This window comes from Condylura cristata, unplaced genomic scaffold, assembly GCF_000260355.1.
Source record: "Condylura cristata isolate star-nosed mole 26May11 unplaced genomic scaffold, ConCri1.0 scaffold00019, whole genome shotgun sequence".
Taxonomy (NCBI): Eukaryota; Metazoa; Chordata; class Mammalia; order Eulipotyphla; family Talpidae; genus Condylura; species Condylura cristata.
This window is the reverse complement of record NW_004567120.1, coordinates 22,444,740-22,470,551: the sequence shown is the minus strand read 5'-3', so window position 1 is coordinate 22,470,551 and position 25,812 is coordinate 22,444,740. Positions and strand designations below refer to the sequence as shown.

Sequence of the window (25,812 nt, the reverse complement as noted above, 5' to 3'; positions counted from 1 at the left end):
ATCCATCCATCCATCCATCCATCCATCCATCCATCCATCCATCCATCCATCCATCCATCCATCCATCCATCCATCCATCCAATCCATCATAAAGTTGTTGCATATGTACTCTTGTAGGCGCCTTGCTAGGCACATACAGGGTATCAGAATTGTCAAAAAGAGTCATTTAGACATGTTGTTTTCTTAGTTATAACCAGAAAACTGTTTAATCTTAGAGGAGAGGTGATCCTATCTCTGCTGAATTGTTTTTACCAACATTGTGTCTTATAATTGGGTTGCTATGTGACAAGGACTGGGTTAGATTTAATAAAAACATAAGGAAGCCCCTCTTGCAGCTCCCTGAACTTTATTGTCTAGTTTATAGAAACAATTACAGTCAAAGTGGTAGGAGCTATGAAGTTCCAAGAGCCATGGGGGTTTAGGAAACACATCATGAGAGGCTGCTATAGGAAGGCTTCATGGAAGGAGATACACTTGTACACTTAAGTGTGATGGAATGTTTGCTTGCTCACAAGGAAGTCAGAGCATTTGAAGTGTAGAAAAGTCATATGTGAGGCCACGGTGGCAGAAGAGAGTATGGCATGTTTGAGGTTGGTGCCAGGAAATTGCTAATGAGGGATAAATGTGAGCTCTGTGAATTGATATTGGGAAAGTGTTTCTGGAGTGGGTATAGCTTTCTCATTCTGCAGCTGTGATCCTAGCACATCCGTATCTCCTTTGACTTATCTCTTACTTCCCTTCAGCCACTTACTTCCCTGTGATTATGGTGAGAAGAACTTCTCCAGGCCCCAAATCTTTGATGGTGTTTAGGAGTCATATTTTCATCCTCCCCCTAAACTAAATATTAATACAATATGAAAGTGATTAATGAGCACCGAATTAGGTACCAAAGGACCTGGATTCTTGCTCCCTAGTTCTTGCAGTGGCTCTGTCATTTCAGCCAAGTCATTTAATGACTGTTTCTTCACTAATAAAATGGGAATATTAGCACTTGCATTGCTTACCTCAAGGCTTGGGTGAAGGTGAAAATAAGTCTGTTAAACTTTAAAAGGTATAATAAATTACTTGGAATCCTGCTGGCTAAGGCTATCACCTGACATTTAAAATAAATAAAGCGCTTAGGAAAATTAGATTGAAAAATAATTGAAAAATAGAAATACTCTTTTTCCTCATTAACTCCATATATCTGCTTTTCTATCTGTGGTATGTCATTTAGGGTTTTTTCTGTTTCTAAACTAACATGATGAAATTTCCTTTTTCCTAATGCTTTATCATGTGTATTTTAGCCCCTTGCCCTATTAATTAGCAATTACTATTAAATAATAATGAACTTGAGATTTAAGTTAATAAATGCTTAGTGAGATAAGACAAAAAGAGAAAGAAAAATAATCGGATGGTTTTGCTCATAGCAGGAGTATAATGGACCAGGCGAGAAAATAATAAGAATAATAAACAGCCATATACTAGAGACATTTTGTGGAGGTGGAGTAGGGAATGGGATCAAAAACGGGGGCGGGGAGGGAAGTACACGGGACTATGGTGATGGCACATGGGTGACTTGGTGATGGGAAACCCGCGGGGATTACAATTGAGATAAAAAAAAGTACAAAATGATGTAAAAATAAACTACTATATTATTAAAAAAGATTTAAGTTCATAAAATATGACTTGGTGTATTTCATAGTCAACCTTTAATAATTGATATCAGGTAGTTTGAATTACTCATGAATTATCTTCAATCATTTTTTGTTATTGTTCAATGGTATTGCCTGCGTTATGTTACATTTTAGGGATTTATTAGCATGTTTTCATTCAAGTAGGGTGATCGGTTAAGAAACTGGCCTTCTTTGGCCATTTTCCCTGACACAGTGACAGTGCGGACAGTTACTAAGAATGGGAAAAGGCACATCCATTCATTTTTTTCTCTTTGACCTCGCCCTTCCCATGAGATTAAGTGGTAATACTATTGAATCTGATTTCGCCTGAAATACGACCTTCTGCACCATTGGAATATGAGCAGGTGCTCCTAATGTAAATACCCTTGCCTAACCATTCTTCCAGTAATTTGTTCTCAAAAGTTGTCATCCGAGGATATATCAGCACAAGAGAAAACTCTGTAAACTACTTCTCATCCTGCTCTGAGTCATCTTATATACACTAGAACAAAGGAGAAGTGTACTGCTATGGATAAGATAACATAATGATGCTGTTTTGAATGGAATGCAAATGAACTATTTATACTAGGCAAATATAGATCCTGTCATCACTAATATTAGGAGGACTATGCACTACAAGGTGCTATTTATTTCTCTTTTTCCTTTTTACAACTTTCAGATGAACGAATTCATGTGAATTTGGATTCTGTTTCAAAGTGGAATATAAAATTATTATTGCTTCTTCTTATTTATTTATTTATTTTTTGCTATTCCTGAAGGAAATACTCTGGCAATTGTTCAGTTTTCCACAAAACTAAATAAGGAAATGATCTGGCTTGTTTTGTCTTTGTTTAATATCTCTGGTACCATTGATACATAGTTTAAAAGCATATTTTTTGAAGACCCTGTGTATTAAATCATTTTTATGTGTTCTAAGTACTGCCCTTGTTTGAAGATTCCTTGAGAAAAGTATGGTAAATACACAAAATCACATTCTCCATTTTTTTTTTTGTAATTGAATTTATTTTTACAAGTTAGTGGAAAGTGATCAGTTTTGTCTTCCAGTAAACAAGAAGGAAGGTGTAGACAGCTTTAATTTGGGAATTTTTAAGTTTGGGGGGAAAATATTTTCAAATATTATCAGCCTTTTGAAATTATTGGTAGAGTCCTCTTAATCCACTTTAACATCTGATGATTGAATAAGATGCATCCATAAAAGAAAACACCATGGCTTTTGCATTATTGCATAAATCTAAGATATTATGCAGACCTTAAAGGAATGGGACAAAACTGAATACTAAATACCAACATCAGCCAAAGCTTGTCTGAGTATTTGACCCTGAGCATAATGGGGTGTGGTTCCAGTAAGTATTTACACTGCAGGACATGTTTCTCTGGTAAAGCTCCTTGTCCCAGATTCCTCTCTCAGCTTAAATTATGAACCTTTTTTTTTTTTTGAAAACAAAAATAAAAACCATTTTTCTTGGATTTTCTCCTTTAATACCTCATGAGATCCTAAACCTTCTGTATCCAAGTGTCTTTCTGTGGTCTTCATGAGTTCATTTTGTTATATGGATCTTCAGGTGCATTCTGTGCATTTACTGCACGTAGTGAAACAAAATCTGTTTCTTCCTCCTCTCCCCACTCTGTGCTTTTACAGCTTCCCCCCTCCCCAAAGATTACAGCTCTGTCATTCAATTATTTTGTTGGTATCTCTTTCTTCTCAGTTCTGGAATTTTTGAACTGTAGTTGTGATGGGTACAACCAGCAATGCAGAAAGGGATAGTAATGTCGTTGCTGCCTAATACAGATCTAATTCTATTTCTCAATTCACACCCTTCCCTTTTCAGGGTTGAGACTGGTGGGGCAAGTGCTGAGTTTAGTGTGTACTGTGAAGTCTGAGTCATGGGCTTTCTTAGCCCAATTACTGTCATGCTTGGACTTTTGACATAGTGTCATCTCCTTACCATCTTGTTTCACTGCAGGGTCACAAAGTTATTGAACATTGTGTGCTAAATATTAGAAAGAGTCTGCCTAATGGGGAAACATTTAAAAGCTATAGATTCAAATTACCATGGAAGACATCACAGTAAAGGATGGAATTTAAGTTGAATCTGTTAGTGCATGATTAAGGGGTACCCAGTGACCCCAAACTGCTAAGGGATATATGCTCTCAAAGGGTTCCAGCCATTTGCCTTACAAAGGTAAAACCAGAGTCTTAGAGTGAAGTAATTTTAATAGAACCATTGTGCATAGATAGAGAAGAAAGAATATTTCTAATAATAGTTTCCCAGTAACCGCACCCCCCACCCCGGAATTATCCATCCTCTCTGCACAAATGCCCTTCCAAACAGGGTCAACCTGAAGTAGGGCCACTGAGGCCAGAAAACTTGCCATATCTTAGGTACCTTCTGGTGCAGAACCACAAGAACGGGGTTAAGCAGTTCCTAAGCAGCTGGGACAGGGGAGGGAGAAAGTTTAAACTCAAAGGACAAATCAAAATAACAACTGCCATTGTTTCTGCCAAGGGCAGCCTCTTCGCATGTCTCTCACCCACTTGTCTCTTCAAAGTATCTCTTCCAAGTGTCCCTGTATATCTCCCCTCCGTGTTTCTCCTCAAAGTCTCATTTCCAGCAGTATGAGTTTGGCCTCCAGCAGTATGAGTTTGGCCACAGAAGGAAGAGTGCCACCGTACATGTGTCAGTTATAACCAAGCATGGGTGCATAACTCTATCTCTAGTTCCCAGTGGCCCCACACCCCCGATTTCAGGAAGTCAGATTCATGTCATACTGGAGAGTTGTATTCCTCAGCACCTGATACCTCTTCAGTGTAGTGGAGGATTGGAATTCATCCAGGCTCAGTTTGCTCCTTACTCAACAAACCTAGAGGTGAAAGTGAGTTCAGAAAAAAATAGGTTGGGGAAGACATTTAATGCAGGAGCAAAGGAGGGAAGGAACAAAACAGGCTTGTGAGGTAGAGACGGCTGGTTGGTGTTAGGGGTTACTACAGCAGTGAATTGGAGATGTGTGTAGTGAGTTCTTAGTGCTGAGCTTATCAGTTGCTTGATTTATCCCTTGAGAGTCTGCTCACTCAACAAATGGTTTGTCATACCTCATGAGATGACAATGATGTGTGTGGTCTTTGCATACCCCAAACTCTACGTCCTTCAACACTATATACCCTGAACGCCTTCCATTCCTATTAAAGAATTTCCCAATCCTGACAACATGTTTTATCCCTCAGACTTCTGCATGTCTACATAGACTATTTCTTCTAGAGTCCATCTGGTCAATGCCTCATCCTTTAGACCAAGTTTCAGCACGATTATTGTTTCTCTGTTGCTGTAGAATCCTGGAAATACAATTTTAAAGCTTCTGTACCATACTTGTCCTATCAGAGATCACTAAACTGGAAGCTTGAGAGCAAGGATCTGGCTTGCTCAGGCTTACAGTTACATGACCTAACACAGTATATACATGACATATAGCAAATTATATGTATATATATATATAATACTTAATTGACATGTATTTTAAGAAAACCATCTAAAAGCAGTGGGGTTGATAGGTTGAAGATGGAGATGAAGAGAGATCAGATATATATGTTTTTTGAAGTAGCTCATTTGTTTAAAAAACAAACAGAAGGGCATGGTTTCCTGGGATATTGCTAAAGAATAAAAAAATAGGGTGTAATGACTGGCTACTAGGGACAGAAGAGAGGGAAGAGTTAAAGATAACGAAGATTTAAGGTAATATGGCAGATATCAGGACAGGGACCTTACAGAAATAGGGTTGCTTTCAGGTAAACATGTTTTCTTAGTCAGATCTCCTGGCGTTAATATTTGCCTCGCCCCACCTCTGCTCTAAAGATGAACACTCTGTTCCTATTCAGTTTACTGCAAATAAGCTCGAGATTCATGTGGTTCTGATCTTCAAATCTGATCAGGAGTTAAGATATGAAATATAAATAGTGCAGCCGTTCCGAGTACAATTTTCTATCCACGGAAGGTGTGCTATGCATAGGATTTTGAATATATAAAACCTGTTTCTGCTGTTGGGAGCTCCAAGAAGTGTTATACCAGACAGATGCACTGGGGTGCGCTACTGTGTAGCAGAGCCTAGCTGTGCATCACAGCTCTCAACTTTAAAACTCCAGAGAATTTGATGAGAGAGGGATCCACAAGAACATGACAAATGATGAGAGTTCAAACCTTAAGAGAAAAATGGGCATATTGGTAAGAGACCTTTCTTTTCCTTTATTCAGTGCTGTTGCTTATTTATTAAAATAGTAAGCCTGTTGTTTTCATATGTAGCTGTGAAGCGGTGTACAAAAATCAATTTTATATGTATTGTAGAATTCAGGAGACATATTGGTAACCATGCAAAAATCATAGGAAGCATGTGTAAGGCTTAATTTTTTTGGAGGAAAAAGCCATAAGGAGCATTTTATTTCAATTTGTGGTATAGGTTTATTTAGATAGCTTACGTGTAATGCAGGTTAAGAAATACATGTATTTTTTAAAAGTTAAAATAAAGAATAGTGACTTGTGTAGGGAGACATAATTTCACTCAGTTGCCAGAAGGTGGCACACCAGATTCTTCTTAAATACACAAAGGAAAGGAATAATATTAATAGGAATATAAAATAAGCTGTATTTAAAGATACTTTAATATATTTTAAGCAAAGGAAATGGTATACTTGTTATTTGCTTGGTAGGTTTACTGCTAAAACCTAACAAATGTGAATTTAACCCATTGTAGCTTTTTGTTGTTCAAAAACATTCATTTTTATGTGTATAACATTTAAAAGTAGTCTTTGAAATAGTATTGCCATTTAGCAGATGCCGTTTTGAATTTATTATTCTGAAGTAGAAATAAAATACTTGCTGCCAACCTTTTGCAAAGAAGCCGTTAAATTTAGGGCATCTTAGATAAGGTCTGCCAAGGTCTTGCTTAAGATATGAATAAACTATGACTTTGCTTTTAGTTGTGACTTTAATAATGCAATGTTCGTGTGGGCACACACACACACACACACACACACACACACACACACACACACACACACCGAACTGTTTATTTTGAAGAAAAAGTTAGAGGTGGTGCTTCCTAATGTTTACCTTTTATAAGCTAGTAGCAACATAAATGAAATAATGTAAACATATTAAATTTGTCTTCAAGCTTCTCAAACACCTGCTTGCATACTTTAATTGTTTGCTAGTTGACTGTCGACAACGTATACTGTGATGCTTCTCTAGTAGTCTATTTTTAAAACTGCATTCCTGAGGCAGTAGCAGAAGTATGTCTGTTCATCTTCCCTTTTTATCAACCCAAAGGGGTTAGATATATGACAGAGCTTCAAAAAAAAAAAAAAAAAAAGAAAAAGAAAAAGAAAAGAAAATCTTCTGATTAGGAGACAGTATATCTGTTTATGTTTTTATTAATTACAAACAGTATGAAAATAAGAAAATTGGTAGTAAATGAACCTAGAAGAACATTAGCCATCTGTTCTCTGAAAGCTTGTAATGTGTGTCATTTGCTTTCAGGTTTTTATGGCAAAACAGTATATCAGCAATGAATTGAACTTTAGACTAAAAAAAGCTAGAAAATGACAAAACATTCCAAGGCGGAGTATATATTTACTGGAAAAGTGTATCCTTATGTCTAAATTTGGCTATTTAGTGTTTTTGATCAGCTGCCAATAAATATTATCTTTAATGTCAGTCTCTATTGCAGACTTTCTGCACATTAAGAGAGCTTTTCAAAACAAATAGAACCTTACACTTTGTAGCTACATTTTCAAACTTAGACATTTAAAATTTATTTGTGTCATCTTAATTGTTCAGGATTTATGAATATGGTTTATTAATTTTTCAGCTAAAATTATTGTGGTGTGTGCTTGAAAATTTTGAATTACATGCAGTAAAGCCACAATTAACCAGATTTTTTTTTTTGCACTCCACTTTCAGGAGACGGAGGCAATTGTCTTTAAAACAAGCCGATTTCAAGGATATGTTCAAAAAATCAACTTCAGGGTATGTGCAAGGGTCTGCATTTTCCTCTACTTTATTGTTAATGAGTATTTCTTTTCATAAAAAAGACCCTAAGGTATTAAGAGAACATTTAACCATTAAGAAAATTTCGGTAATGTCTAGGGTACTGTGATTGTGAAGACACCAAACTGATAAATCATTCTGTTAAAAAATGCCACACACCGTTGTATTGTACTTTATCTTTCCCATTGTGCTTTCAAAACATAAGTTCAGTTGGTTTTCGTAACGTTGTTGAATTGGGCAAGGGAGGTCACATCTTCCTTCTTTTAGGGACGAGAGATGGTCATACAGTAGCCCACAGAATTAGCTAATGGTACAATAAGTACCAAGCTCTGTCCTCTTTTGCATTTTTCTTCATCAAAAAGTTTGAAACAAGTTTTTAATTTTCTCCTCTGTTACATAATCAATGTAATTTATGCTGCCTCTGCTTCCTAACTGCTGTACCTCATAATTTCCCGCCTTGCGTCTCTCTGTCTTCCTCTGTACTGTGGTGTCAGCCAGCTGGAGTTCTTGTTTTCAGATGCTCCCAGACCTGGAAGGATCGGGAGTGTGGGAGGGCGAGATAATGGCTGGCCAGTGCAGACCGACGCGTGGTGGTGAGCAGCCAATGCTGATATGCCAGGGACTGAGAGAGAATACACAGTCTCACTCTTACTGGGGCAGTCTTGAGTGGGGGTTAGCAGCTTGACTTAAAAGCAATATTTTTACAAGTTTAGTGGGCTGTTGTAAAAAGCAGATTATGCACTTGTTTAAAATGTAGAGTACTGGGTCCCAACTCCAGATCTCTACATTTTAAATATTTGCCACAGCTTATTCTTATGCAGATTAAAATTAGAGCACTTCTGCCTTCAAGGTGTATGACTTTTCTCTTGGTATATGTGTTGGCGTGTAATAAAAACGTGACTTTTCTGTCCCTGGCATCCGTGTTCGTGTCATAGCATATGGGGGTTGGTGTTGGACAAGGGTAAAGAATGACATATGTGACTTTCACACATTCCTGTAACTACATCTGTGGCATATCACAGTAACTGCTGTGCATTGTGGTGACTGGTATTTTCAAAAGGCTATGTACGTTTTAGCCTTGAAGAAGATGAAGGGTAGGAATATTTCTACCCAAAAGTGAAAATAAAGATTTTTTGCTATTTTAAGAGTTAACCTATGCCAGTTGTTTTCAATTTAAATTATTTTTTAGAAATTGGCTAGAAACTAGGCAATCCAGGCTTCTGGGTAGTTCAGGATTTACTTGAATAATATATTTATGCTAACTCATGTTTTTTATGGGAATATGCCATCTGCCTGATTAGATTTTAAGAATTTATTGATGGCCAGGGAATGTATGTTCTTTTGTGTAACACCTAGCAAATTCCTAGGTTTTCAGTACGTACTGATGAATGAATCTAATTTGTGAAGCACCTCTTATCAGGTTTTGGGCCAGGCACAGTGAATTGATTTATTTGGTGTTTGTGAAGTTCAAGGAGTCTCTCTTAAACTGCTAATAACAACTAATACACTAAGGATGCCTCAGTTTAAACAAATGCATTTGTAGTAACACATGGAAAAATATGGTCCTAATTAATCCATTTGCTAATGTATGTTCCCTATTTAGATTTTCCATTTAAACTCGATCTTGCTGTCTACTTGCCCATTTTGGAATACAATTTATGTTGTTCCATGCTTTACACATCTGAATTTCGAAAATTGGTAATTGTGGAAACCCTAAAAATAAGTCTTTTCCTTAAGTCATGTTCTTGACTATACAATATCATAGGACTTTAAACAAAATGGCCAGAACCTGTATCGTGGAAGACTCATAAAAATGTTCCAAAGGGTCTCTGATTTAAATCAAGCTGAATAAGGAACAGATATAGGCTACCTAAAGGGAAGATATACTTTATCCTAGTGTTGTGTAACTTCAGAATTCCTTGAGAAATAAGTGGTAATTTGAAACAAATATTTGATTTTTAAGGCATAAAGAGGTTCTTACTAGTTGAAGTAGGTAGAGTGACAGTCAGAAACCCAAATTTAAATCGCGTCTAAAACCCAGGCAGCCTAGACCATGAGTTCTGTTTTTTATTCTTTCATATCAAAATCACATAGACTTCCTTTAACTGGCATGAATTTTGAGGTTGGGATTGCTTTGTACTTTCATTCAATCATTAGAAATTGTTTATTCATCAATATAACTCAAAATTTATAAAATCTAAGATTGTAATATTGCCTACTATATTGCCTGCATGCAACTTTTGTATTTTGCTTCTGTATTTGGTGTCACCAAAATTAAAAACAAAGAAGTAAAACTTCATTAGAATATATTTCTTGTTCAATAGACAGAGCTATATTCTTAATTTTTGTTTTGGTAACACTACATTTTTCATGACATTTATTTTGATAAGCATACATGTTTACTGTGCAAACACATCCAAAAATCTGGCAATGATTTGTCTATTTTATTTACCCATGGTAATGTAAGAAGTTATCTTTGAAGTTACAGAGAGACAACTAACATTATTTGAGTTTAGAGCTGAGATCCTTCATTAGAGCAAACCCACTCTCACTATAAATGATGCATTTTATTTCATTTAAAATAGCTTGTATTCTGGGTGATTTTCTTCAACATGTATTTATTTTTCACAAGATAATGTACATTTTATTTTTTATTTTAAGGATTTTTTAGACTAAAATTATCGAATGCACAGGTGAATATTCCTTTTACCTGAACTCTGGTTTTAGTAATAGCAAAATCAATAATAACATTTAATAAACTTTCCTGGCTTCAATGCACAATTCTTATTTGTCACTCCTCTGCTTGTAAACTTTTTCAGTTTACTCAACAAATATTTATTGAGTGCTTTCCAATGTGCCAGGTATAGTGCTCAATTAGGAAGATAAGTGAATCCACGGATTCATTCTTGAAGACGGAAGAGGAACTTGGGAAGGGTGTCTCAAGCAGATGAAGTAGAATAGCCTCTTTCTGGAGCACTGGATACATTATCTCTATTTGATGATGATAAACAGTCTCTCTAGATTTCTTTTTTAAAGCAATTTGAAAATGGTAATGTGAACTCAGATATGTAAATAGTATATAAAAATCATTGATTTCCACTACCAACACTCTCAATACACATAAACACTTTGGTTTGCAGTTTAAGGCAGTTTTTAGTAAATGGGAATACTTAAGAATTAATTTAGTTGATGCATGTAAAAGAGTTACTTAGGCATTGAGAATCTCTTATGAAGGAAGCACTCAGGGCAGCCAAAAATAAGAATTAAGAAGTCATAGAGAATATGGATACTACAGAAAGGAAGAGGGAAATGCAGGAAGTTTTACATTCCTCATTTGGTGCTATTTTTTTTTTTTTAATGTAGTGAAAGTAATTTGTCAGGATTTGTGGGACAATGGGTCTTCAACAACTGGACTTTTTTGGTTATCTGTTCAGTTCCATTGACATTTTCCCCTTTTCCTGAACTCCTATCTTAGCTCATTCATCTAAGCACATTCATCTAAAACCCACAGTTATGAAAAGTGCTACATAAATACCTGGAGCCACTTACATTCTACTTTTCCAGTCTCTTTTCCTGCCAGTTATTACCTTCCTTGCCTTTAGTGTTTTCAAACCCTTGGACCCTTTGCCTGTTGTCTCCTGTCTTACCAGCTTACCAGTTCCTCTTGTTGCTGGCCTGTTTCCCACCCCCCAAAAAGATCACTTTAGCACCCTTTTTTTCCCTAGGAATGCTAAAGGTGGGAATAGTGCTTCCCTTTCTATTACTTATGCCTTTGTGGTATACACACATACAGGCACGTGCTTGAGGAGGGGCCGGTACACTGCACAGCAGTCGCTTGATTGGTGTTCTAGACAGGGACTACGTTAGTCCATGGCATACTCAGAGCTGCAGAAGCCTATATAAATCCTTTTTGGGATTTGAAGACTTTACACAGTTTTGGTAAGAAAATGTGGATAGGTGTTTATAAAAGATGAAATGATGACTTTCCAATGTAGTTGTCTGAGAGAAACTCCTGGGTTTTCCATTTGATCCTAGCAAGGCTACATATCTGAATATCTAGGAAGAAATTTTTTTTTTCTATTGGTCATTTAATTTCTTGAAACAAAGGACATGCACACCCATGTAGCCATTCATGTGAACAATCCTGTTTCCCATAATAAGGAACCCATAGTGTATTAAGAAATTTGTTGTTGTCCAGAAGTTCATTTTGGGTGTGCGCTTTAAAGGGTTTAACTGTCCTACTTGGTTGCCATCCAGATATTGTACTGATTGGTAGAATGTAAACAGAGAAAAAAATTGGCATGATTTATAATCTTCTATAAGTGAATGAAGTCTCATGGCTATCCCAGGTTGGTCTGAAGAGCCATTGTCAGAACTAAGGAGAAGATTACACAGTTCCTGCTCACACAGACTGTATTAATGTTATTAGTCTTTATTGTATCTAGCACAGGATTCAACAAAACTTGGCAGGAAAAAGATAGTTCAGCTTTTAGGCGCTATTAGGAAAATACGGAGAAAGAAAGTGAGATATACATAATATACACTATATTAACAAATTCATTTACTGAGGTGGTGGTACTCGAGACAGACCATGGCAGGTAGCACATTGATTTTACTATAAAGTCATTGAAAAATACTTACATTGAGAAAAAAGTTAGCCTATCACCTGCATATTTTGCTGTTTTCCCATACTATAACTGGCTTAATTTTTGTTTACCTTTTTGTCTCTGTTTATTCTTAGATACTTTCTGGAACTGAAATTTTAGAAATGGTCTTTCTACACCATTTTGGTGTTTCCTACTTCCGTCTTTAAGGCTACTTATAACTGAGGGGATAAATAGCTTTTGATAGTTCTTATTTCTTTAGAATATATTAAGAAGTGTAAAATGTGTTTTGTTTCACACAGAAAGACATATCTGTGGGCCAATCTCTATTAGAGAAGTAGGAGCTCTAGGGATTCTAGAGCTGTGGCCTGGCCCAGGAGGTAGGACTTGGTTTCGAGTGCCACTTTTACTGCTAGCTTGCAGTGTGACACTGGGTAAATTAACTTCTGAGCTTCAGCCTTTTTATTTATACAGTGAGGGTAATAAGCAAGATGATTTGTAAAGCTTCTAAAAGTTATTTAAAATCTTCTCTTTCTACACTGGGAGACAGGGAATTCTCTGTTGTAAGATTGGGCCAAGAATGGCTCTTTTTGTGGCCTTGGCCAAGTCCCAGCATTGTCTTTTGTTTATTACATGGCTGAAATACACATTTCACAGGTATTTTTAAGTGATTAGTTAATGTTCATAAAATGCTTTGAAGAGCTTTTGTATATGTTGTCTTCTTGTCCTGTATTATGCAGTTATCCATAATAGAAACCAAGTGTTCTGTGAGTGAAATCAGTGTTTCCTATGATGTGAATGAGGGTTTTTGACATTTCCCAGAATAAATATTAAAGTAGTAGGACACTGAGCCTGCATAAAATTACATTTAAAATACACGTTTAATCATTTTCTTCCTTTCACTCTGTAGGTAACAACATTTTTTCCGTTCTGGAATGTAATGGTAATTACACTCCAAAGTCGCTCCTGTAGTCACTCTCAGGGTAGTAATCTGATTAATTTGGACTCTGCCTATTTGTCGTTGGCTGAAGTTTATTTCTACTTGATATATGAGGAATAATGTTGTTAAGCATACTAATAGTATGAAGTATATTTCATGGACCATCTTTTTTAGTGGAATTATTTTTAAAGCCTTTTGCATATTAGTTGTTTGCTTATGAGAGATAATTACAAATGTCTGCTAACAATTTATTAAAACAAAAGAACCGAATATAAATAAATGTTCAACATGCATTTAGAGTTTCGGGTTCTTGAGATTGCAGAGGATGGGGTGGAGAAAGGCAGTCTTTTGTTTAAAAATGGTTGGAATTACACAAAAAAATAATACTAAACTTTAAGTCTAAGAGGAATTGAAACCGAGCTTTGGCATAGATTTGGTGGTATTGGTTGATATCTTTGGAAGGCTAATGAGATTAGACAAAGAATTATGTTGGTTTTTTTTTCAAGTGATTTTTCACAGAAGAATAACAACTTGAGTTCCTTAAGCAAGAAAAGTGCTCTTAACCTGCCTGTGGGGGTTGTTATCCTCTTGGAAAATTGGAAAACTCTTCATTCCCAATTTTCCACTCATACATTTTGCATTGTCTTGATAGATGATCTGCTGGAAACCATTCACTGTCATGTTTGACGAAGGTCTTGGGTCTTTGTTCTCAGGAGAAGTCATATTTGCTCTTGGTGTTGCCACATGTTTTCATAGGCAGGAGAGTGTTTGAATAGCCTTTCTAAAACCTTTCCAACACTCCTTGCTGCATGCAGCTAACTTGTGGCCATTGTTCATTTTATATTTTTAAATGTTCAAGAATGCTTCAGGTTTTTGGAATGTGACATTCCAAACTAGTTTGATGTGTGTGTGTGTGTGTGTGTTGTATGTGTGTTGTATATTTCTTCTGTGTTTCCAATAAGCTGTTACTGCTGATTGTACCTGGGGCCCTTTTGCTCTCTGTTAACTATGCAAAACCTTCTGTGGTAAAATGGTGACTATGGTTTATTTGTATTAGAGGAACTTTAAAAAAAAAACATTTTAAATATATTTTAGTCCTAAATCTCCAATTTCTTTGAAGATTTCTATGAGACAATTCTGTTGTGGGGGGCGGGGAGAAGGAGTTGGAATTACTATTTAACCGTTGATGTTGTTTGAGTAGATTTTTTGGAGGTATTTGTGTGTATGATAGTTTGAATAAAAATTATTTGTGAGCTAGTGCTGATTGACATCTACTTAATACTTATGAGTAAGTTCATGCTTTATTGCTCGGTGATTCAAAATAAGCTTCCTGTCTGTGTCTATGTATATACTACATATACATATGGATTTGGATTTCATGGCAAAGTACTTTTTGCCTGAATTTTGATGTGTAGCTTAAAGTAGGTGCTTGTGATTCCCTTAGCTGGTTTCATGCTGTATTTCTGGTATATTAAGTTATATATTTTTGCAATTTTGAAAGTAGTGTCTGTCATCTGGGCTTTTGGAATATAAATGAGAAAGGCTCATAAAGGACTAAATTTCAGTATTTTAAAAGCTAGGAAAAATTTGGAAAGAGTATTTGAAAGCTACCTACTTAATATGGAAGCACAGTTTACTGTTAGGATATAAGCTTGAAAATAAATATGAATTATTTGTTGCTGCACTATTTTTTTTTTTAAGTGCTAGCATTCTTGTCAGTGGAGGTCTGTCCTGACTAAAAGCCTGCATTGATGAGACAGATAATCCTGTTTCCAGGTGGAAGTAGAGCGGTTGTGTGAAGGTAGATACACAGCAGCCGCTAAATGTCTCCCTGGTAGCTTACCTACTTCAAAAGTAAAATTTCTTAACCTGCAAATAAAGAATTCATCATCATCCCGGTTTATTCTATTTTCACTTTTGAGCATTGTGTAGAAAATCCATGAGTTGGTGCTTGAAACAGAAACTTAAAACACCCACTCACTTTCGGAGCCCTTGTTCCCCTGTTTCCCGGCAGTATTTCTAAACACTATAGATGGACCCTGTATTTGCCACTGCTTTCACGAAACCTCTCAAGCTGCCTTTGACAGAGCTTTAGTTTTTGAATCTCCTTGTCAGTCACTAACCCCTAGAGGTTACCGGATCCGCCGCTGAGCTTTGGAATGGTCCCTGCTGGACACCTGCTCCGCTAGCAGCATTGGTCTCTCCTCTAGGCAATTTGTGAGCTGTTTGAAGGGGGGGGGGGGGTTGTGGGCGGGGGGGGACGGGAGGGGATAGGGGGAGAGAGGAAGGGGAGGGCAGCATTAGATTGTTGATAGCGTCCCTCCGAGGACTGCTATTAAGAGCACGCTACTCTGTACTTCTCTGCCGCAGAAGACAGAGTGATGTTCACGTTACCACAGCATGTTGTAAATGGATGAGATTTTGCTCATCCCGGCTTGGAAATAAGAATAGGGAAAGGAGAGCAACTTGAATCAGAAGCTACTAGAAGAGTGTGCAGAGTTCTGCAGCAGTTTATATTCGCTCTTACATTCTTTCTTCTAACTGGAAAACAGAGAGACTGGCATTTTTTAAACGGGCTTTTCCCATAATGGCATTCTTGTATTGTCTGGCCAGAGCTTGCACAGGAGGAAAGCAGGCTGCTGAATTTAGTCACTGATCTCTATTAGCTGTGGCCTAAGGCTATGCTGAGGTTTATATCCCATTTGTATTGTTGCAGCTCAAAAGAAGAATGTTCAGAGGATGACAAGTGTATTCTGAGTAGGTACGTTGTTTCATTTTCATATGAAACCCATCTATTTTTTTTCCTGCTACTATTGGTCAGAAATCAGGTTAATTGGTGCAGAATACAGTACAGTGCTGCAGTATCCCTGTTAAGGTAGAACAATGGTAATGCAAGCTTAAAAAAAAAGCAACCCTAGCTGCTTTTTATTAAATAAAGCTGCATTGTGGGGTATGCACAGTGCAGTCTTAAAAAAATATGTATATACTGCAGTCAATGCTTTCCTAAGGAGGTGGCACTATTGTTGAGTGAGAATGGTAGAATCATCATATTGCTTTAGGGGACAGGAGGATTTAAAGGAGGTACCTTGCAGCCCTATTTTACAGATTGAAAGCATCGGTTTCAGGGCACTGGCAGAATCGTTTGCTTGTTCTCGGCAGCCACTGCTGTGTCAGTACAGTGTGGAATGGAAGTCCTAGTTGGTAGTCTGTTATGGAAACGCTGTTTACTGTTATTGTAGTACCGTGGTGACAACATGCCATTGAAATGGAAAACGAGCTCTCCTGCTATCTGGAAATTCCCAGTTCCTGTGCTTAAAACATCCAGGTCAACTCCACTTTCTCCAGCATACATGTAAGTGAGCGAAAATAGGATATTAAAATGGGATTTCATTCATGAATCAACATTGTGGCAAGGGGGGGATATCCCAAAGAGCAATATCCCCAAACCCACAAGATTTAAAAACCTCAAGCTTGCTTACTTTTAAAGACATGGGCATGTCCACACTTTACCATTGTTTTGTTTTCCTAGGAATTTATGTTTCTTTGCATTTAAAGTGCTTAATCAGAATCTAATTACTAATATGAAGCTGCAGAGCAGAGGTATAATGAATGAATTGCATAGGGATAAACTCGACTCTTATATAGCGTGGATATTTTTGAATTTTTGCAGATCTGAATTCTTTTGTGTAATGGCACGAAAACTGCTGATGATTGATGTTGGTGTTAAATATGTAAATGATTTCTATAATATTTTTGATGAATTTGAAACCTTCAGAGTTAGTACAATGATCAGAAGATGAGTCTTTTCATTGGACTTTTATACTTTTGTGTATGAATATTAATAAGTTTGACATTATCTCTTTCCCAGTTCTATAATTCAAGTTCTGAAGTGTAAGTTAAAATTTGTGTAGATTATACATCTGTGATTAGTTATTTATATACAGGGAATTGAAAAGTGCATTACACAACTCTGTTTTACAAATTTCTTTTAACTAGATACATACAGAAATATATTTTGAGGGCCTTCTAGAATCTTCCCAAAATCTTATTTCTTAAATTTGCAAAGTGTTGCTTTGAAAACAAAAGTCAAGAGATATAATAAAGTATTCTTTTACAGTATTATCCATGATCCTTTTTGTTGTTGTTGGAAGAGGAAGAGTGAGGGAAAACTAGACCCTTTAAAAATACATATGAGTACAAAAAGAGCTTTTCAGTAAAAGTCTACCTTAACTATAACTGTTCCTCTTAAATTATTTTGCAGTAGGAAAGATAAAAAAAAATTCTTCCTGCTTTAGGTTAATTGTATGTTTAGAAATATTTATTACTTAGTTTTTGTTTTATGTGTGGTTCAGATGCACAGGGGTGTTTGATTCTTTGAAAGGCTTTCAGCTGCTGAGTTAATGTGGGTGTGCTCTCAGTCCAAAGGAAGTGATTCCCTGGAAAGCACTGAATAATGAGGATATTTCAGAGTTAGATGCTGTCATCATTTCATTTTCAGATTATCTTTTATGTTCGTAGAGATGCTTCAGGTTATTGTATTTGTTTTGGCATTAAACCCCTTTTCCTATAAAGTTAAAATTTCAGTTATATTTATAAAAAGAAAAGGAGAAAGATCAGCTGTATTTGTTTCTCAAAAGCTGCATCCTTGAGAAGCACACATTAATGGAAGTGACAAGTTGGTGAAGGTGACAAGTTAATAGAGCTTCTTCAAGTAATCTGAGAAATGAGATGTGCCTGTTGACTTTATGAATTTTAACTTGTGAGAAATAGCTAAAACTTTACCAAAAGTGACTTTCTAATCAAAACAAAACATATACACCCCAGACTAACATTAGTACATTACAATTAATGATGGTCACTAATGAACTTAGTATTCCTATTGTATTTGCTGTCCAAAAGATAGAAATTGCAGCCCTTATTACAGCTGGTTTGCCTATTTTTAGAGATGGTTTAAAAATATGTTTTAGTAATTCATACTAGCCACAAACTATCTTATTACAACATCTTCAGTGAATCACTTTCTTCCTTTTCAACTACTAACCTATTTGACCTGATGACATGAGTAAATTGATTTAGATGATTAGCTAGAAAATATTACAGATCTTGTACGTTGACAGAGACTGCTGGTAGTACTCATAGATGGAATGAAAAATATATTTGAAGTTCTGGTGTAAGGCTAGATTATTTTGATACTGCATTTGTCTGTATTATTTAATTGGCCTTATTTTGCCTTATAACTAAATTAATGTAGGGTTTAAAGTATTATGTAAATACACACAGAAAGAAGATATGTTAAATATAGAAAAATACTAGCTTGGGGAGTTTAAATCAGATTTTGAAATAAATTGTTTAGTTTTTGAATGTTTTGGATTAAAGTCATTGCCTTCCTTGGCCAGAAATAAAAATATCATGTTTAACATGTTGTTCTCATCAGTGCTTCTTTATTTTCCACAGCACTCTACACACAGGAGTGTTACTTAAGTTCAGCATAATTTTTGTTCTCAAAACTTTAAAAACTAAATTGGAATATTGGGTCAAGCAACATTATATTTGCTTTTACAATTGTTTAGCTGGCAAACACAGGTTAAATGGTAAATTGCATCTATTATGTCTCTATTCCTTGCATTGAAGTGGAATAAATTCTGACTCTAATACATTTCAGTATTTAAACAAAACAAAACAAAACTATAAGCTCAAATATAGAATTCTTCACAGTTAATATAAGCATCTTTTTGTCTGCTTGTGAAGCATCATATTGTGAAGCATTATTTACTGTGATTTGTCAAATACACATTACATGCATTTCAATGAAGACGTGAGTACTTTTTCAAAGATTGAAGTTTCAATATAAAATAATCTTGGTTGTAATAAAAAAAAAATTAGGAAGGCACCCTACAGTCTCGCCAAAGTCAGCTACTGTCTTCCACTGATGCTGCAATAAGGCAGTGCAGCTGTGTTAGGGAAAGCTACAGCCGAGAACGATTTACTTACTGCCATTGTTGAACAAAAACATGATTTTCCCCCCTGTGGATGTAAAGTCCAAGTTTGCTTTCTTTCTGCTTCTTTGCAACTTCAATGATAATTGAAACCTCCATATTTTCAAAAGTTATTGATAAGAATGACAATGTTTATGATAATATATAGGAAAATAGTTCCTTCTATAACAAAGGCACTTTTCAAAATTTTGTTATGATGTGATATGGGAGAGAAGAGAAGTTTAAAGATAACAGATTTAGTAAAATAATCCTTTACTTCCAGAGTGATTATTGTATCACTAGCTTTTATATGGTAGATGCACGTGTCTTCAGTTTCAGCTTTGCACACTCGCAGAGTAGTGGCAGTGTTTTCCATGTGAAATTCTGAAAATATGGTTTTGATAGACATCTGAATGACATGTTTGTGTTACACTCTGTTCAGCAGTAGATTCAAGTTCAATCTTAGCCTGAGGGAGGTTCTCTTGGTCAGTGTAAATTGAATTAGTTAAGACTCTGCTCTTGACATATGGGAACCATATAAATTAACCTGTCTTATAGTTTGGGATATCTCCTAAATTAATAAAGCTTGAAAGGGCAGTCACATTCAAGTGATTTTCTGCTGTTTTGGTATTTGTTGTTTTAATACATTAAGGAGTTCCTTCAGTCTAATGTTATGTGGTTAATGCGTTGTTAGATTCTAAGGATACATTGAAATAGAAAAGAATTAATATCAGTGATCATTTCTGTTTTCTTTACAAGATGTAAGTTTTGCTAATAATGGTCTGGCAATGAGGAGGAAGACAATACGTAGACTTAACCAGAACAATGTAACTGTGAATTCTAACAAGACAACGTGTCTCTTTTCCTTAGAATTTTACGTTTCTCAAGCTGAAAGGCAGTGAGTGGTGGGTGAGAGGAGATGAATTGGACGTGTCCTTTACCAGAGGACTTGCAGTGAGCTCCTCTTTGCAGTTACTTTGCCTAATGTAAAATATGTTTTATAGTAAATGTCAGTAGCACAATATTCTGTAGTAATTGTTTTCTCCCATTTTATCATTAAAATTCAGTGTTGCGATTGCCTGAGAAAGGGTTGTGCATACTGTATACATGTTCCTTGCTGGGTGGCCAAAAGGCTAAACAAACTAAATGTATGCATTTTCTAAATTTGACCTGTTTTATATCCCCTAAGATTGTCTTCTTTTAAGTTAAATTGATAACATAAAAACTGGTGTTTTAGAATTTTTTTTTCATTTTCCAAAATACTTTTTAAAGTTAGTTTTGTGTCTGCTTAATTGTTTTTAGTACATAAGATCAATCCAACAATATGTAGAGAAATAACATATTTAGTGTTTGTCTAAACTTTTGTGGCACTTTCTTTGGGAATTTCCACCATCTGAGCTTAAGGACTACCTTAGTACTGACTAATGGAAAGCCATAGAGATGAAAGTTATCTTAGAGCCCATTTAGAGAATACAAATGCATTTTTAAAACAGGAATCCTTTTGGTGACACTTCTGAGAGATGGTGACACATGTCCTCCTTGATCACTGTCAGGTACAAAGAGCTCGTTACCTTACCAGGGCAGCACCTTTCAGTTATGGACAGTTCTTTCTTGCATTGAGCAAAATCAGTTCCTCACATCTTTTATCTCCTAATTGTAGTATAGCCATATAGAGTTATATGGAAAAACACTTACTTTCTCTTACATACAAGTTACAAAGTCTTCTCTCTTTTTAACTATTGTTCAAATGACATGGTTTCCAGACCCTTCTCTCTGCTTCTCATCCTCACCTTGATAATTTTTTCATGTTAGTCTTTCCTAGAGACTTTCACACTGCACTGGAATGACGTATTTCCTATATAGTTCAACTAGAAGAAGACACCTGTCTCTCTCTATCTTTTTTAGAGTTCTGCTCACCTCGGAGTGTCTGGGATTATATTATTTTTTAATTAAAGCATTCACAGAGGAACATTGTGAATTTAGAACTTGCAAACTTTCTTTTCTGAAGTTAATTGCTTACTCCTGTCAACATTTCCTCCTTTAACTACCATAGATCTTTAGTCTGAGGAAGCCTGATATGTGCAGTAAAGTTTTAAAGTCTATTGTGTTTGTTACTAGAAGGTCCCTGGAAACCTTTTGCTGTAAGGAAAAAGAAAAAGTTGAAAAAACAGAAAGTTGAAAAACAGACAATTATTTTTGTCGCTGTTCGATATCTTCAAGAATTTTATTTGTCAAGTCTACTTCTATTCATTGTTTTTTATACGTAAGTGGGAGTTACCTCCAAGTACCTTTCAAAACAGTTGCTCCAGAGGGAAGAGTGGTGGGAATGCAAACCTCATACCATCATGGGGAATCTGGACTTACAAAGAATTCTATGGATTCCAGACATTCTGTTTGAAATTTAGATGAGAGCTAAGTCAGGCCAAATTAGAAGAGGGAAAAGAAGGAAGGAAGATAGTCAAGTATTTGTGTTAATGACTTTATTACTTATGGGTAATGTGTCAAGAATCATAAGCACTGTGCTTGGTGATTTTTAAATAGAAATGGCTGCCATGGAACATCGTTTTATTTCCTCAAGACTGTAAGAAAGAGGTGGTATAATTGTGATCTTCTTGGAAAATCAGTACTTAAAGAAGTTATCGAACAATCTATTTTTGATAGTGCTCAGGTCTCTTTCATGCACCTTGTATACTGATTTTTAAAATGCAGAAGTTATTCACAACCAGGCATAACTCCCTTGGGTATCAAGGGTACAGATAGTCCTTGCAGTCCTTGAAATAATTGTTCTTTATCTTCCTTGCTATCTTTATAATTCATAAACAGCTACATTGCTTAATTTTACTACTGTGAGAATTCTGAATTAGGGTAAACTGGTTAAATACCATTTTAAAAAATATTTATTTTGTGCATACAGAACTGGGGGTACAGGCCAGAGATGCAGAGGGTGAGAGGCTTCACCAGAGACAGAGTGGGGAGCAGAACAGTCAGTCAATGAAGTACACTGCTCTGGGGAGCAGCGGGCTGGTCAGGAGAGGTCTGCTGCGCCATGTGGTCACCTCCGGGGCAGGCGGGAATCGAACTCATGTGGAAGTGGCTTTAGCTTCTCAGTGCTGTGCTTTAACTCGCTGTGCCACCAACGAGTTAACTTCACTTTTAATGGATTTAATGACAATGAAAACACTATAGAAGGGAAGTGTGTCTGGGCTAAACGAGGAGACATGGATCAAGAGAGACACCACATTTTAAAAGTTCACATTCCGTAGGAAGGAAAGCATTTTATGTTAAAAGTTGATAGTATCCTTTTTAACAAGAAAAGAATACAATCCTTTAAGTTTGACAGAGAGTCACTTGTTGCTGAAATGCTTCATAGTGCACAAATACACACATTTTACCTTACAAGCAGCAGTACTTTGCAGTACTTTGATCCTGGACTATGATATGTAATCTTGGTAAAAAATTATGTTGTGGTTCAAATTATATATAGTACAACAGTTTCACTGGTATGACTTACTGAGATGAGGGTATGTGATGTTTCCCATACCCACTTTTTTACACTTTGGTATGCAAAAACAAGGTTATGCCCAATTTGTTGAGTACTTCTTCTGATATTGTTCAGTGGACAAGTTAAATAACTTATCCTTACATTAGGGAAATAGGAGGAAAAAAATAAAGACTTTCAGGGCTCAAGGTGCTTAAAGCATGAATCTAGCCTGTATAAAGATACTGAAAATTCCATATCAATGTATTTATTGGCAACTATAATACACTGTTCTCGTTTAGCATAATTATAATATAGTTCACTGAATACTACTATAAAAGTGCCAAGCTCTTCCCAAGCTGCTTCCCACGTATATGGTCCTAGTGGCTCAGAGAGGTTAATTAACTTGCTCAGTATTACATAACATGCAAGAGGTTAAGTGAGAATTCAAATTCAGGTCTTCTTGATTCAACATTTTAAAGTTCTCTGATGTCTTTTTGTTGTTCTAGACATTTAGTCATTTGCTGTCATCTAAGGAATATCTTGCTTAGATTAGAGAACAAAGATAGGAGTGATGGTAAGGGGGGAAATTAGCTTGAGTTAACCTCACTGGCAAGTGGTGATATTGTAGGAAAACACTGAGGCAATTATTTTTATTTGCTGTTATGGAGATTAACTTTGTTGTTTCCTATTTTCTAGAAACATTATTTTGCTCTCACTGGCTACACATCTTTCTGGCCAACACCCCCTCCTCGCACTCCCACCTAATTAGCCACCATGGACTGTGCTATGGCTGGTATCCTCTTTTTAGCACTTTCCTACCCAGTATGCCTTATACTTTCTTCTGTACATTATTGTCCCATTGCTTCATTGTGTGTAAGCACTCAAAAATTCCATGTATTGGTTTTCTATTACTGCCATGACAAATTACTGAAAACTAGTGGCTTAAAACATCACAAATTTGTTATATTCAGGTTTCTGGGTCAGAAGTCTTCTATGGGTCTGACTAGGCTAAAACCAAGTTGTGTTATCAGGCTGTGTTAATTTCTGAGACCCCAGGGGAGAATGCATTTCTGACTCATTGATCATTGGCAGGATCCAGTTTACAGTTAAAGAACCATCAAGATCTCTGTCTTGCTGGCTGTAAGTGGAGGATGGATCACAGCTTCTAGATGCAACCCGCATTTCTTGGCTTATAGCCACCCCCCCTTTCGCCCCCCCCCCTTCTTCAGTGACAGCAACAGGAGTCCTTTTCACATTCATCCCTCTCTGACTCACTCTTCTGCCTCCCTTTTCTACTTTTAAGGACTGGTGATTAGATTGGAAAGTGTAGGGGCTTGATTGAGTTTTTTTTTTTTCCCTTTAAAAGGCTTAAACACTATCTTTGAGAATGAAACATTATGAGAATGATGGATCAGAGTGGCTATGTTAGTTGAATATGGGCAACTACATTGTATGCCTTCCCCTCTCCCTCTCTTCTTCCTTCGCACAGTAAAAGTCTATTCCTGCAGTATTTCTAAACATTTTAAATGACCTTTCTTTTCATTTTTAACTTGGCTTTTGACAGCTTCTATTTTCACATTTTTGCTTTTCTGCTTTTAAAAATACAGTGGGTTTTTTTTTTGGTTACTGAGTAATGAAATAAACTTATGACATCCTAGTCTTACTGAGGATTCCTTGAATCCGGTAGCTGGTAGAAACCTTAGAAATCCCTCTTTGTTATACCATTGTACCTTGAAAGAGGATGTGCTATTTCTCTCTAATTATTTCCTCTATGCCCATCTGTGTATTTTTGTATTTGATGATTTAATTCACTTCTAAAACTTCTTTCCTTTTTATTGTTTTAACCAACTATATCAACTGTATTACAAATTAATATTAAAGACCAGTGGATTAAAAAAACCACCACTTCAATAATCTCTCTATAGATGTGATTATAGCAGTGTTTCCCTTGTCTTCCGGTGAACTATGTTCTCAATTGACTCACTTAGCTTGATCTAGGTTTAATTTGGATGGACCCACAGAATATTTGAAGTAGAACTTTGAAAAGTATATACATGTTCTAGGTTGTAAATAGACTGTCCATTTCCTTGGAATCACTAAACTGGAGTGACTTAACTGAACAAATTTATGGAACTGGAATCCAAATTTTGATCTTAAGTAGACTAGACTCCTAGTTTAGTAGAATTTTTTTCACGGATAAGTTGCTAAAGTATTCAGGTAGCTACAGTTAGAGACCACATTCCCCCCCCTCCAAGTGATGTGATGAACATCACATCATCAGAAGTTTTCACTTTCTTTCATTTTGAAATAGTACATGTTATTTGATAGCCTGATCTGAGATGAATAATCTTTCAAAATAAAATAACAGGAAGGAAATTTGTATGTTGTATGTTAAGTATGAAATTATATGCTTTTGGACCAGGGAGAAAAGCTTGCAATAGTTTTGTTACTGTAGTATATGTAAATTAGGCAATATGGTATCTCTTAGTAGACAGTGGTGAGAATTTCTTATTATTTTTATGTCATTTAATCCTTTGGAAAGTAATCATTTCTTTTACTGGGATATCTTTGCAAACAGGTATCCTTCCTGCTGTTTGTTTACCTACCTCTTCATGCAGTGCCCGACATATAGCAGGTGCCAATAAATGTTAAGTAATGAATTAATTTAGCAAAAGTGGTTTTTAGGTCTGTAACCTTGTGCAAGTCACTTCACTTAAGAGTGTTGAATTTCTTCACTTGCTAGAAGCAGTGATTAATATATCACAGTCTTCTTAGCTATCTTTCCTATGAAAATAACTAATCCACAATCCTGATTCTGTTCCTTGCTTGCTGGTAAATACCATGATGTTACACGGGCTGAAAGTAATTTTCGTACGAGAAACTTACCAGTAACCAGAATACTTTAGCCATGGTTCATCAAATCGTAATTTGATAAAGTAAATAAGATTATAATCTGTTCCAAGCCAGTAACTACTCTTAAAGAGGTATTTGATTTATATTCCAATGACCTTTACCATAATGGGGAACGTTGTTTTAGACAAATTTGTTTTGAGGCTACAAGTATGTTTGCACTTAAATGACAATGTGTGTTGAAGGAGAGT

General features: G+C 36.0%; 1 protein-coding gene across 4 annotated transcripts in view; it reads left to right on the top strand.

Annotated features, from left to right (window-relative positions):
• The window catches only part of KLHL13 (kelch-like family member 13), a 103,712-nt gene that overhangs the window by 28,571 nt on the left and 49,329 nt on the right, over positions 1-25,812 (top strand). Inside the window, exons 1-2 of one of the 4 annotated variants that reach the window (XM_012727274.1) lie at positions 15,967-16,016; positions 16,495-16,607. The exons of 1 other annotated variant lie outside the window; for it this stretch is intronic. In XM_012727274.1, coding sequence (XP_012582728.1) covers positions 16,510-16,607 — 98 coding nt within the window. In that variant the 5' untranslated portion in view covers positions 15,967-16,016; positions 16,495-16,509. Of the gene's footprint in view, positions 1-7,624; positions 7,691-15,534; positions 16,017-16,494; positions 16,608-25,812 lie in introns of those variants that run through there. 2 more of the 4 variants (XM_012727275.1, XM_004685732.1) reach the window with 2 other exon arrangements.